Source organism: Meleagris gallopavo, chromosome 11 (assembly GCF_905368555.1).
Source record: "Meleagris gallopavo chromosome 11, MGAL_WU_HG_1.1, whole genome shotgun sequence".
Lineage (NCBI taxonomy): Eukaryota > Metazoa > Chordata > Aves > Galliformes > Phasianidae > Meleagris > Meleagris gallopavo.
In genome coordinates this window covers 3,492,793-3,505,990 of record NC_139414.1, presented here as the reverse complement: position 1 = coordinate 3,505,990, position 13,198 = coordinate 3,492,793, and the positions used below count along the sequence as shown (strand labels likewise).

General features: G+C 50.2%; 1 protein-coding gene across 6 annotated transcripts; it reads right to left on the bottom strand.

The window, feature by feature from the left end:
* Positions 1-2,178: 2,178 nt before the first annotated feature.
* DZIP1L (DAZ interacting zinc finger protein 1 like) lies at positions 2,179-12,337 on the bottom strand. Of its 6 annotated transcripts, none has more exons than XM_031555040.2 (10): positions 12,170-12,336; positions 9,630-10,115; positions 8,569-8,748; positions 8,198-8,359; positions 7,896-7,988; positions 7,321-7,351; positions 6,524-6,571; positions 6,009-6,166; positions 5,180-5,372; positions 2,179-4,998 (listed from the first exon to the last, which is right to left on the bottom strand). In XM_031555040.2, the coding sequence occupies exons 2-10, from the start codon at positions 10,101-10,103 to the stop codon at positions 4,907-4,909; spliced, it is 1,431 nt and encodes a 476-aa protein (XP_031410900.2). In that variant the 5' UTR covers positions 10,104-10,115; positions 12,170-12,336; the 3' UTR covers positions 2,179-4,906. The 6 variants fall into 6 exon arrangements, with proteins under 6 accessions (XP_031410900.2, XP_019474437.2, XP_085089087.1 ...); XM_019618892.3 differs by having other exon boundaries at positions 6,009-6,145; XM_085232961.1 differs by lacking the exon at positions 7,321-7,351 and having other exon boundaries at positions 6,524-6,653; positions 12,170-12,337.
* Positions 12,338-13,198: the final 861 nt, after the last annotated feature.

Genomic DNA, 13,198 nt, shown 5'->3' with positions numbered 1-13,198 from the left:
TAATTTTTATGCAATGCAGATACTCTGGCAAATACACCGAGCTGACTATATCTCAGCCTCACTTAGATGTGAGCAAGCATACTGATGACAAGATTGCAGGTAGGAGCACTATGTGGAGTGACAGAGAGCTGAGACACAGCCGGTTCCTCTGATTCCTGCCCTCAGTAGATGTCTAATCTTTCAGCACCAGTTTTCATTTCCTTACCCTGGCTGAAAACAGTATCAAAAATGTTAATACAGTGAACTCTGCTGGATAAATCAAATCCTGAAGATGAGACTCCATGTATCCATGTGCCTATTTGTTATGGAGCAGCACCCACTATGATGGAAGCTCCCTCTCACTCCTGAGCTGGCCAGGAGGGACCTGGTTTCTTGGGGGTACCACCATGAGTGGTGATCTTTGTGCAATGAGGGAGAACCAGCACCCATAGCCACGGAGCTGCCTCTGCTCAGCAGAAATCCCTCGGGGTTTTGCTGCCTTAGAAGGTGGACCCAAATTTCTCCCTCCGAGCTGATCTGTCTCCTGGAAGCACTGTGTCTGAAGCCATCTGCTAAGGGAAAGCTCTCGGTGTTTGGTGAGAACAAAGTTCCAGTTCCCCACCTTTCCTGTTCAAACTGACTGGCTAAATACATACATACATACATATATATATACGTATATATATATGTGCTGAACATTTTCTATTCTTGGGCTTTGAGTATGAAGGGACATCCAAAAACCCTCGAGAATGACCCCCGCATTGTCATCCATGTGTAAAAGGATGCAAAATCCTCCTCCAAGTGCTCAGCTCTATGGGAACTGTTGAGTCATGGCCTGACCCACTGATTGAGCACCTGGGGAAAGGAGCTGGTCAGCCCTGGGGGCACAGGTGAAGGCAATTCAGCTGTGTGACCGGCAGGGGTGGAGCCTGGCTGCACCTCTCTTAGACCTCATTTAAGGGCTGACTCTTTAAGGGTCTCTCTCTGGAGATTCTTCCTTAGTGGAGTTTTTCCCTGTGAGCTGAGATCTTCAGAGATGGGTGAGCAGTCTTTTTTTCCTTCCCTTGTAACACCTTTCTACTGAGTTAGTCCCTCTGTCATTATACCTCTTATATTACCTATCCATTGTGTTGATCTAATTGTTGCACCAACCCATGGTGCTGAGCGCACACCGTGTGGAGGGAGGAATGGCCAGTCCAGAGGCAGCTTGTGGCCTCCCACCCAAAGCTTATTTGTAGAGCAGGAGGATACTTCCCCTCAAGAATGTGAATTTAGGCTGTGAGACACAGCAGCACGTGCAAAACTGAGCGGCACTCTGCTCTTGTCCTCCCAGAAACAACAGAGAGGTTTGCTCTGCAAGAGCCTTTGGTTAAGTAAAGCCTAGTGATAACTGGAGCCCAACTCCTCCATACCTCTCTGCCAAATTATCACGGCATTCTAGAATCATTAAGATTAGAAAAGACCCCTCAGATTCCCAAGTCCAACCCCAGCCCATCCTGCTGTGTTGCTGCCCACATCCCCACAGCTCTGAACACCTCCAGGGATGGTGATTCCCTATCTCCCTGTGCAGCTGTGCAGTGCCTCACTGCTCTTTCTGAGGAGGAACATTTCCTAATACCCAACCTTATAGTAATCCAGAGGGGGAAGATCTCCTGCCAATTATTATGCCTTTACTGAGAGTAAGGCATGGGACAAAGGATGCATTTTGCTAGAGATGCAGAGGTGGTTGGTGATGTGAGTGTGCACATACTCAGAAATGGTTTTGTTTCCATAAACTTCATCATCTTGTGAAAGTGTTCTCTCTCAGAGCAGCTAATTAAATATAGGCTTGTCTAATAAAGCAGATGCTGAAAGGCTGTGTGTATTATCTGCCAGCAGAGCTCTGTATAGCTTCTTTCTGAGCTTCAGCAACACTTATAAGTATATGAGAGCATGGCAGATTTGCATGGACTTTGACCACGGGAAGCCAAGACCCATATCTGAAGCTACAAATTGGACTATGAGATAAGAACTCTCCTGAAACCTATATGCAATTAAAAGCCCAATCTTCCTTCCTATAGTGACAAGGTTATTGCTTTTATATAGCTGAACAGAGATGAATGAGTCTACGGATTAATAACACTAAGATTTATGACACTGTGCTTGCCCCGAATATTATGGGAGAATAGCGCTCTGGGTGAGATATTACGACTGAATAAATTTGATAGGATTTTTCCTTTCCTTTATTTTTTTTCAGCTTTGTGTTATTTAGGATAGTTGTGTTGCATTCACACCGTTAGTGCTGTGGTTTGGTTCTCAGCTAATTGTTCCACGTGCATTCATGCTTTACAAGGGGGTTATTAATAAATGGAGTCCCACAAAGACAAATGCCATTGAGGAAAAACAAAACACAAAGTGTATGATTTGAAGAGCATTATCACTCCAGTGCCACCAAGCTCCTGGCAAAGGTTGGCCACTTCTGTGTATTTGTGCTGCACTTCCCTTTGGAAGGGGTTGTGCCTGCTCCCCAAAGTACCTGCTGTCTGGAAGCAGCTTTTCTAAACCCTACCTCAGGTTCCTTTTGGACCCTGCAGTATGCTATGGCAATGTGAAAATCCTGTTTTTGGAGGGGAACCTTGTGAGAATTGAAGGGATGGGAGGTATGGAGGTGGAGTGGGGTGGTGGGTCAGGGCAGGGGGCTGCTTGCACTGGACAAAAGCACAGCTGCAGCCTACAGCTGGGCAGGATTTGACCTGAGGAGGAGGTGCAAAGGATGGAGAGGGAGGGGTGCATGTGGATGCTCTGCAAGGTGCTGCTGGAGGGCGGGATGCTGTGGTTTGCACAGCTGCAGGCAGCAGCCTCCCCATTGTTTTCACTGTTAACAAAGTCACATTGGTTCATGGCATTGTAGCATCTCATCCTTACAAGGCAGAGGAAATGAATTTTGGAGTCAGCCTTTGTCTTGCTGTCGCTTTCCCACAGGAGAAGCTGAATTTGTTTCTGTAATGCAATCACAAAGAGATCTTTGTGCGGAGGAATTGTCAGAACACCTGTCTGCCTATTGAAACCAGAGCCCCCACTTGTACATGTGGCATTCCCCGCTGCTGCTGCACGCTTCTGCTACCTTGGTTTCTGTTGGTTTTCTTTTACATCTACCTGCTTGGGAGCATCCCTTCTGCTCCATGGGTTTGGCAGTGTGCAGTATGGAGTGAGTGCATGGCAGTACCAATGGGCATGTTGGGTCCCCACCAGTGCAGCCCAGTTTGGCACCAGCAAGAAAAGGTAGGGAAGGACACTGCTCTAAAGGGGCTGCAAAGATGGTTTTGGTTGCTTTTTAAATAATTTTTTAATTTTTTAATTTTTTAATTTTTTAATTTTTTAATTTTTTAATTTTTTAATTTTTTAATTTTTTAATTTTTTAATTTTTTAATTTTTTTTTAATTTTTTCTGGGGGAGAGGTACTGGGCAGAACTTTGGCTCTTCCTTCTGCTTGCTCTCTGGGGCAGAAAATAACTTTCCCCATCAGTTCTGAATGAAATAAGCACAGCCCATGGGTACGTGGGCCAGTTTTCCTACCAACCCTTGCATGGGAGCAAAGGTTCACCTGACCTGCAGCTATTTCACAGCAAAAAAAGGCTCATTCCTTCCTCTGAGACACCAATCTCATTTCTCTGAATGAGGTGAAAACATCCCAGCTTGATTTAATTCATTAAAGCCTCGCTCACTACAATCAACACTCACCCAAAAGAAACCCATTTGTTAAAAAATTGAAATAACACATCTGGCAATAGCATTGTAACAAATAATACAGACCAAGTACTGCTCTTACTTCAACTTGAAAGACTAAAATGGGAACGTTTCCCTCCAAATGTATGCAGCCACAGACTGACTGTATGGGAGTGCATAGGCACATAGCTGATGCGTACAGCCCTGGGGACACCTGCACTCACAAAATGTGTGGAGTGTTTTTATGTGTTGGAGCAGACTGTTATCTGGCAGGCACTTCTGCCATTTGATGAACTTAAAGGAATTCACCCTGTTCTGCTCAGCCCAGCTGGGCTTCCTTATTCCTACCATTTAAATGCGCTTGCAAATGTTTGCAGCTAGTAACAGGAAATTATATATGTTTGAGTTGAAGGTGGAATGTGCTGGAAAACAGGAGCAGCTGAGCAAGTGTATTTTTCAAACAATGAAAAAGCAAGAATGCTAGAAAAGTACAAAACTGGGAAACTCGCTTCATTTTTCCAGCCTTGCTCAGTGTTGTGTATGTCCAAATTGTCATCTATTGGTTCATGGTTCCCACTGATTCAAGAAGGGGAGGAGGGACTGCAGGTGGGGCTCTGAAGGCTCCTGGAACTGTAAGATGCTGTTTGCAGCTCGTTTGTGGTCTTGTGGCACCATCCAGTGGCTGCTGGCAGAGGACTCCCACTTCCTCGTTAGCACCAAGTGTTTGCACCGTGCTTGGCTGAACGGTAACCAAAGTGCTGGTCCCTTGTGTGTCACCAGCCACTGGGACTGGTGGTCAGGTCCTCCAGAAAGGCCTCTGGGTCACTGCAGGCACCTGCATGATGGGCACAGGGAGGGTGAAAGAAACAGCAGGGCTGGATGCTTAACTCATGTTTGCAAAGTTGGCAAAACCCGGCAGCATCAGGATGTCCCACAGAAGATCTTTTCTCTATTTCTGTGGCTTGTAAATCTTCTTTTTTTACTTTGGTGAAGGCCCACAACTTCATCCTCGCTGTAATAAGAACAACTGGGAGAGGAGCCAATGGCCAAGTTTACGTCGCTGTTATTCTGAACTCCTTGCACATGGTCTACTTTGTGGTACTGCTAATGGGTATGAAGAAGCTGTATGGAAATTATGTCCAAGAACAATCCTGCGGCCATTCACGTGAGATACCTGGAGCTTATTGGTGGGTTGGCTGGCTGGCTCTGGGGGATGTTGAGCTCAGGGATGGGATTTCATCCCACTGGCTGGTCTCTGTGTTTTCACATCCAGATGTCTCTCCAAGGGCTTCCCTTTCATGGACACAGCCGTCCCTGCATGGAATAGAACAGGTTAGATGAAGACTTGGAGATGACACAGCTCGATTGGAAAGGATGCAATGGCCAGCTGCCTAGGGGTGGCCCCACTGGATAAGGGAACAGCATCCCATGGCCATCAGTGGGTGGCCGAGAAGGGTACCCACAGCTGGCATTGAGAGAGAACAGGTCATCTCACCTGGGATTATGGAGAGTTGTCGAGGCAAAGGAATGCTGGGCTTTTTGAGTTGCCTGACTCTCCTCATCACCACTTGGATCAGCTCGTTCCTTAGGTGGAGGAGACCAGGACTGTTCTTAACCTTCTGCTGCTGCTGAAGCCTGAGCACAGCCTGGAGGTGTTGGTAGGTCTGGGTGGAGATCCCCTTTGCAACCTAAAACACAGGGGGGGTTGAGAGGCCCAACGCTGTGAGTATTCACCTGCACTGTCTGCATCTCACAAGCATCTTGTGAACCCCACACAAGCCCTACCCACACCCCATTGTTTCCCCATGGTAACACTCCTATCCCACCCACAATCCATCCATGAGTCTTTAGCTATCTTTTGCCCTTGCAGCAGCTCTGCTAGGTGCTAGGTGGTGGTATTGCATTGCAGCACAGCAAGGTGTAGGAGGTACTGTTTAATATGCTCAGCATGAAAAGGACTCGGCCAGTGAAAGTCCCCTTGCAGTCCCTGTGACAGAGGCTGTTGTGCCCTCACGCACCCTCCTTCCCTGAAGAGAGGAAGCCCTGGATGGTTTTAGCGTATAAAAGGCTCCTTGTGATAAAGGCTTGCTGGGTATTTATTAATAAATAGTCTCACAGGTGCAAGCACAGCAGTTTATTCCCCATGCTACGAGCTGGTTCTGCCTCCATCCTCTCATTTGCCTCTTAGGGTATGAGTGCTCCAGGCAGGGGTTGCTTCGCTGCTACTTTTGGTTGCTCCAAAAAAATAATCTGTTCAGAGCAGTCTTTGTATCCCCCCCCCATGGCTGACACTGCAAATGCTGGCAGTGAAAGCACAGGCTTACCCTGCTGATCCCCATGCTCTCCAGTCTTTCCTCCAGTGCTTCCTCCAGGATGCGCCGAAACTTCTTCAGCAGGTTTGGTTTTCTCCACAGAGCTTCCAGCAGCCGCTTCTTCCCACTCTGAGCATCATCTGCTGTGTCTGGGCGTAGCAGAGCATGGGCTGTGCCCCAGGAAGGTGGCTGGCCCTTATCTCCTCTGAGAATGTGGGTTCTACCAGTCCCATAGCCCAAGCTACCCAAGAGCAGGCTTCTGAGTTCTCTCAGCAGATCACATCCCTCTATCAAGGACACTTTTCTTCTCTAACTTCCATTTCCCAGACACAACTTTTCTGAAATCCCACCCACAGCGATCAGCTGCCAGAGTCAACTTTCTGGGGTGAAGCATCCAACCCAGGGTTAGTCATGGTGCTGTCATACTTGGCCTGGAGGTGACCAGCAACATAATCCTCTTTACCCCCATCCCAGCAGTTTCATCCCAGTGTTCCCTATATAAAAGTAGTTACACCTCCAATACCCACCTCCTGAGGACTCTTCAGAAACCACTGCTCTGGTCACCTGCTGGGTCACTGCAGGAATGAAAACAGCCTGTGAATGGCAGGGGAGATAAAGCTCCAGTGCAGAAGTGAGCTCCAACACCACCTTGTTTTGCTAAATGGAAAGCACAGAAATAGCTGTTCCTATAGGGATCCGGGAATGGCCCAATTCCAGTGCCTTGGAGAGCATCCTTGAGGGAAACCCTGTGGTGCTCAGAAGCAGCACTGAAGCCACCACCTGGAGCAGGTCAGAGCCATTCCCTGGGAGGGTGGGTGATGTGCTCCATGGATATCTGCTAACAGCCATCCGTGTTTAAAGGCCTTTCTTTTTGTTTTTCTGAGGAGCGGTGGGAGCTGAGAAGTCTCCAGTCTTTCTCCCTAGAACCTGATTATAGAAAACCAAGGCTGCAAAGAAGAAACCACAGCATGTCTCAGCTCCTTATTTTCATGCAAATAACCACTGGTATCATTTTTGAGGAGGCAAGGTCATTGCTGAGATTCTTGATTGAAATCTCATTCCTTCGGGGCATGGCTACAATGCAAAACCAGCTCAAGAAGCAGGTGGTTTTCTGCTGTGCCCGCTGCTGCTGCTGGCAATCAGGGGGCTGCGAGGTGCCCACCCATGGCTTCGTGTGAGAAGACACACAGCCAGCTCCCCAAGGAGGTCCCTACAACACAATCTTGTTATGGGAGAATGAGGCGTAGGTATGCTCCGAACAACTGCTAGCTATGAAAAATTTATTCAGACTCAGATTGATTCACTTTTAAAAAGCAGTCATTACCTTTGGGCTTATTTGCAGACAGCAGCTTGGTCTGTAAAGAAGAAGAGAGATCACAAGGGAAATGCCCAGGCCTTTTCTGAGCGAGGCGCCAAGGTGTTGGCACAGCTGCCCAAGGAGATGGGGAGTCACCATCCCTGCAGGTGTTCCAGAACCATGGAGATGTGGTACTGAAGGATACGATCAGTGGGCAGTTCTTACAGGCATGGGTACCTGATTGCCCTTGTGCTTGGAGAAATCCAGCTTTCCCTTGGTCCTGAAGGACATCTGCCATTGTAAAGGCGGTGCCCTTCCCAACCCACCCAACACTCAAAGGTGTTGCCATGTCAAAGCCTTTTTTTTACGGGGCAGAAAGGCAGCTGATGCATGGCAAAATGTTTATTTGGTGCTTTAAATGCTTTTCCATGCGGTGAGCTGCCACAGATCTCCAGTTAGGATGCATGATTTGGGATCATGGCATGCCCTGGCACCTTCCTGGTCCCATTTCTGGGCTCACTGCTACCCAAGCTGACACCAGACATGCCCAAAGCAGGTGCACACAAAGGTGATGGGTGGGATGGGCAAGGGCATGAGCTCACCTGCACTGCTGTCCTTTCCAGCTCAGAGTCATCGTCCTGCAGGGTCCCCAGGCTAGACACCACTGCTGCTCTGGCCTGTAGCTCCTGCAGCTTCTGCAGTGTGGAGGGAAGGAACTGTTTGTCCCAGTGGGTTTCAGGAAATTCTGCATTCCTCCCAGGCCCACCTTGGCTAGCTGCTACCTCTGACTCCAAAATGTATGCATGCCCCAGGACAACACGGGACACTTTGGGCTGTGAACCTGTAGGGCCACCTGGACCTGGTGAGGCAGCAAGGCACATCCCCTCACTGTCCCCCAGCTCACCCCTTCCATAGCACTGCTCCTGCTGGCAGCATCCTGCAGCTCACTGAAGAAGAGCTGCCTCAGGCCATCCATCTTTACATGCAGCTTCATCCTCTCCTCCTCTTTCCATCTTTCAAAATCTCTCCTGTCCTCCGCTTCCTGCTGATGAGCTCTCTTCTCTTCCTAAGGGAGTGGAAAATGGGAGCAGGAGATGTATGGAGCAGCAGTGCACAGGTTGGGTGAGGGTTAGGACACTGCGCATAGGAAGCGATAGGAAGTTTGGGGAGCAAATATTCTGAAGAAGTGAGCACAGATCTCACAATTAAGTATTCTTCTGCACCGTTTTTCACCTGTGCTGTCTCATCACATCTCTTCCTTCCTTCCTGCCATACCTGCTCCCTGCGCAGCTTCTCTGCCTCCTTCCCTGCTGCCAGCTGCTGTTGCATCTCACGCAGTTTCGCCTTCAGCTCCTCAACCTCCTCCTCCATACGCTCCACCTTCTTGGCCTCTGCAAAGCCAGGGGAGCAGAGCCACTGTGAGCGAGGGTGAGATCTGCCTGCTCCAGCAGCACCCTGCAAAAGCACCAAGCAAAGTCACTGTGGGGTGTAGGGCTGTAGGAGAAGCTGGCTGAGCTGCAGGTACATTCATGAGACGTGCAAACACAAACACCCTACCCAATGGGAAGGCAGTGAGCAGCGATCATCCATAAATGTTCACAGAAACACAGAAGAAATACTAAATTGTAGGGAATCACCCCCAGTGCTCACCCTCCTCCGGGTGCTGGCACTGCATGTGGGTTTGCAGGAGGGCATTGCTCATGAAGGCTTTGTCACAGAGGTGGCACTGGGGAGGAGAAGGGTCAAAAAAAGCACTTGGGTCACAGAAAGGGGCTTCCCTGTGTTCCTGGCATGGCAAAGCTTTGCTGCTATAAAAGCAGAGGGTGAGACCTCAAGAGAGGCAGCTATTGTGCTGGAGGTACACAGGTGTCAGGAGTGTCTTCTGGCAGAAGCCTAAGGGGAAGACCTTAGGGTTCTAGGGTTAGGGTTAGGGTTAGAGTATGGGATGAGGCACAAGCCATGGCTTTCCCCAAAGACCAGAAAACAGAGTAGCAGTGCAGTGCTGCCTGTAGCAGGCTGTGCTCCAGCCTCAAGTTCTTGCAGGCTGTGTGAACCTGAGCCACCTAGTTTGGGTGGATTTTACAATCTGGGAGCAAATGAGAAGACTCATTCATCAACGACGTGGACAAGGAGGCACGACCAGCAGCTTTCTGCTGAAAAGGTGCAAAAACCTCAGTGGCAGGATAAAAACCTAAATGGGCACCAAAACCAACAGCCTCCAAAAGTCCATCACTGGGCCACAGGATATCCCAAGTCACCCTGGCACAGGTATCTCACAGGACACGTGAATCTTTGGGATCTCCCAAGCCAGCCATCTTAACCCCTCCTCCACACACCTTGCAGTAGCCACTGGGTCTGGCTTGCAGGAGGAGCTGGGTAGCCACCAGCTTCTTCCACCTCCTGCTCTCTTCCTTCTCACCCCGGAGCCGCGCTGCCTGCTCCGATGCCAGGCCCTGGGCACGAGCCAGCTGTGCACGGGCATCCTGCAGGTGCTGGGCATGCGCAGCCAAGCTGTCGGCCAGGTGCTGCTGGCAGTGCAGCAGGTACTCAATGCTCAGCTGGGCCAACCTCAGCACCGTCAGCAGCACAGGGTCGGCCGGCTGCCTGCAGTGGGGACACCGCTCCCCATCCACGTTACAGAAGGTGATGTTGGAGATGTGCTCCTGCAGCACAGCCACGTCCCCCTCCCGTGCCACTCGCTCCACATCCACAGCGCTGAGGCGATGCCGATCCATGGCAAGGCGACGGGGCTGGAAGCAGAAGGTGTTGGGTGGGATGGTGAGTGCTGGGGGTGCTGTCAGCATTGCCATGGCTGGAAAGGGCTGGAAGGAAGAAGGGATGCATTAAGACTGAGCGCGCTGATCCTCCAGCTCCAGAGCTGTAGTGAGAGGCAGTTGTGTCTAATCCTGCCTGGGTGCAAACACAGAACATGTTTTCCTCCCCATTCTCCCCATTTGCAGCTGCTATCTACTGCTTTTGCCAAATTCTGATGGAAGGGAGGGGAGAGGAGGGGAAGGGGAAGGGGAAGGGGAAGGGGAAGGGAAGGGAAGGGAAGGGAAGGGAAGGGAAGGGAAGGGAAGGGAAGGGAAGGGAAGGGAAGGGAAGGGAAGGGAAGGAGGAGGAAGGGAAGGGAAGGGAAGGGAAGGGGAAGGGGAAGGGAAGGGAAGGGAAGGGGAAGGGGAAGGGAAGGGATGGGAGGGGGGGGAGGGAAAGGGAGGGGAAGGGCAGGGAAGGGAAGGGAAGGGAAGGGCAGGGAAGGGAAGGGAAGGGAAGGGAAGGGAAGGGAAGGGAAGGGAAGGGAAGGGAAGGGAAGGGAAGGGAAGAAGAAAAGGGGAAAGGGAAGGGAAGGGGAAGGGGAAGGAGAAGGATTCCAGTTTATTTACCATCTGCTTTTGGTAAGGGAAAGTTTTCAGAAAACTGCCACTCTTTAAAATAAAGTGTTGTGAATGAGTCTGTAAATCCCTTTACCCAAACACTGGAATTCACGTGTTTTAGGGTAGTCCCATGCTTATACCATTAGCAGCACTGCAGCGTCAAACAACCTGATTCCTTGCATCAGACAAAGAGGATATGCCTGAGTAGGAATGTATGTATACATATATATATAGAGGTCTAAATATAGCCCTGACTCATAGCTGCAAATTGCGTAGATCTGCATGGGAGCAGCACACAGCTCCTGTAGGTGAGGCTCTGTTGCATGAATTAACCTCTGCTAAACCAGACCAAGTTTCTGCACCACTGGAAATGTGGAAAGGTGACCAAGCAACAGCAGTGACCACAATACCCCCACCCCAGGTATTTCCCTGTTCCTGGAACACTTTACAATCCTCCAACGATCCCCTAACCGCAGGCTGTGTTACACAACCTTGTTAATATTAACAAGGGTTTCACACACCAAAGGAGCAGTGTTTAACCAGGACCTGCTGCTTAGCAGCGTGCCTGGGATTGCCCCACTGCCTGTTTCAGGCATGCCTGATGGGTTTTCCTTCCTCCTCATACAAAATGCCAGATACGAGGTCTCCAATGGTGCAACCACTGCAGCAAACCAGTAACCCAGCTCTGAAGGTTTATTTTCCTTCAGTTCTTTCTTGAATTTGCCTGGGATGGCTGCCCAGCTGGTGTAAAAGTATTCTGACTTCCATGCTGCAATGCAACGTAGCACCCACTGATATGATGGACCTGCTGGTCAGAACTGCCCTCACCATCCCCAGTGGAAGCAATGTGTTGACACTCATCCACTACGACTCAAATTGTGCGTGCTGGATGAAGAAGACACCAGCCATAAGGGATGCAAATCCATCCCCGAGGTAGCAGCTAGGGCCACACAGCCAAGCTTACACAGTCAGTGCATTTACATGCACCATTTCCATTCCACTGTGCAAAAGCCAACTCCATCATAGTGCTGATGGAGACAGCTCTCAAAAAGATTGCCGTCCCAGCTCATGGCTGCTGGACCAGGCTATTGCTTGGTTCTCTTCCCTACAATTCTCATCCTTTGGCAAGGAATTCTCTCCCTCTATCCTCCTCCACCCTTCCTGAACTCTTAGGTGCCAGCATCTGTCTGCTCTCTGCTGGCACTGGGAGATGCAGGGTCAGGGGACCCAGCCGCTGCTGATGCCCTCTGGAGCAGCTCCCCCCCACTCCTCCAGACCTTGCCCACAGGCAGCATTTACTTCCCTCCCTTCGTCAGCCTCTCCTCCTGCAGGAAAGCGGCTAAGCAGAGCCTCGGAAATGTTTTTCGCGTGAGCTAACGAGCTGAGAGCTGGAGCAGCACGTCCCCCACTGCCGCTCCTCCCGTCCCATAAGTAGGAGTTTGAAAAGTCAGGGCAGAAAAATGCCAAAAAAAAAAAAAAAAAAAAAAAAGGCAAATACTCACTTGTTGCTAGAGACAGAGAGAGAAACTGAGGAGCAGGGACAAGGGTAGGGACAAGAATGGGATCAGAACAGCGAGAAGCAGCCCGGAGCAACGAGAGACTGCTTGAATCCTTGCAGACAGGGAGGATTTCCGTGCTGTAACCCTACACTCCTCCCCTGCTCCCCCCCATCTTGTGACACTTAAAACCAGGGAGAAAAAGCAGCCTCCGATGCCCAAATTGGGCAAAACTCTGCGTCTGTGGGCAGCGCCGTGAAACCCACTGCCCTGTGCTGAGCTGTGTGAGCTGCACCTCAGGAAAGGGAGCAGCAAAATGTCCCCCATGGCCTCTGCTGGCCCTCAGCATGGACTCAGAGTGCACTGATTGAGTTCAAATGGGCCCTCAGTGTGCACTGATTGAGTTGAGTGCTCACTGGAGGATGGGGCTGAGCCCATGGGGTTGGATGGAGACCCAAACCCACCATCCAAATGCATAAACCCCAAGTGTGCGGAGAGCTTTCTTCTCCCTATCGGTCCTGCTGCCACTTCTAGCTGCAGAAAGCAGGCTGCAGATTGCAGCATGCTCATTAGCTGCTGTGTTTACAGAAGATAGCATTGTACAGATGGCAAACATTCTACGACGGGCAAGCCATCCGCCCCCGCCTCTCTGCTCCCAACCTAAAAACAGCTGCTCAGACAGACGCAGAAGAGATTTGCAAGCTGGGAGTTGGGTGGATTTGCATTACTCTTATGGGAAGAAAATAAACGTCAGTGCAAGAGAATGCATTGCTTTCCTGAAGAATATAAGGTCGCTGGGTGCTCTGATGGGATTAGATGGGGTCTCCCTTATTCTGTTCCCCTCTGGATGGCCCCAAGAATGGGGCAGCATGGAGGGAGCTCAGAGAGGCTGATGGGGAGATGTGCCCATGGGAATCCTGGCTTTGGGCAATAGTTCCACGTGGGAACCAGCACCTTCAGGGTGAGCGGGATGCCAGTGAGAGGGAAGGAGACAAAAATGCAAAGTGGGAACCTAAAAGAGATATGAGGAAGAAA

What these genes read in the sequence shown, in the direction of transcription:
- DZIP1L (XM_085232961.1), bottom strand. Translation starts at nt 10,103, where the DNA reads ATGGCAATGCTGACAGCACCCCCAGCACTCACCATCCCACCCAACACC. An exon ending in GACCCAGTGGCTACTGCAAG is followed by an intron (nt 8,749 to 9,629) that starts GTGTGTGGAGGA and finishes GTGCTTTTGCAG; the next exon opens with GGTGCTGCTGGAGCAGGCAG. An exon ending in ACAACTCTCCATAATCCCAG is followed by an intron (nt 4,999 to 5,179) that starts GTGAGATGACCT and finishes TATTCCATGCAG; the next exon opens with GGACGGCTGTGTCCATGAAA.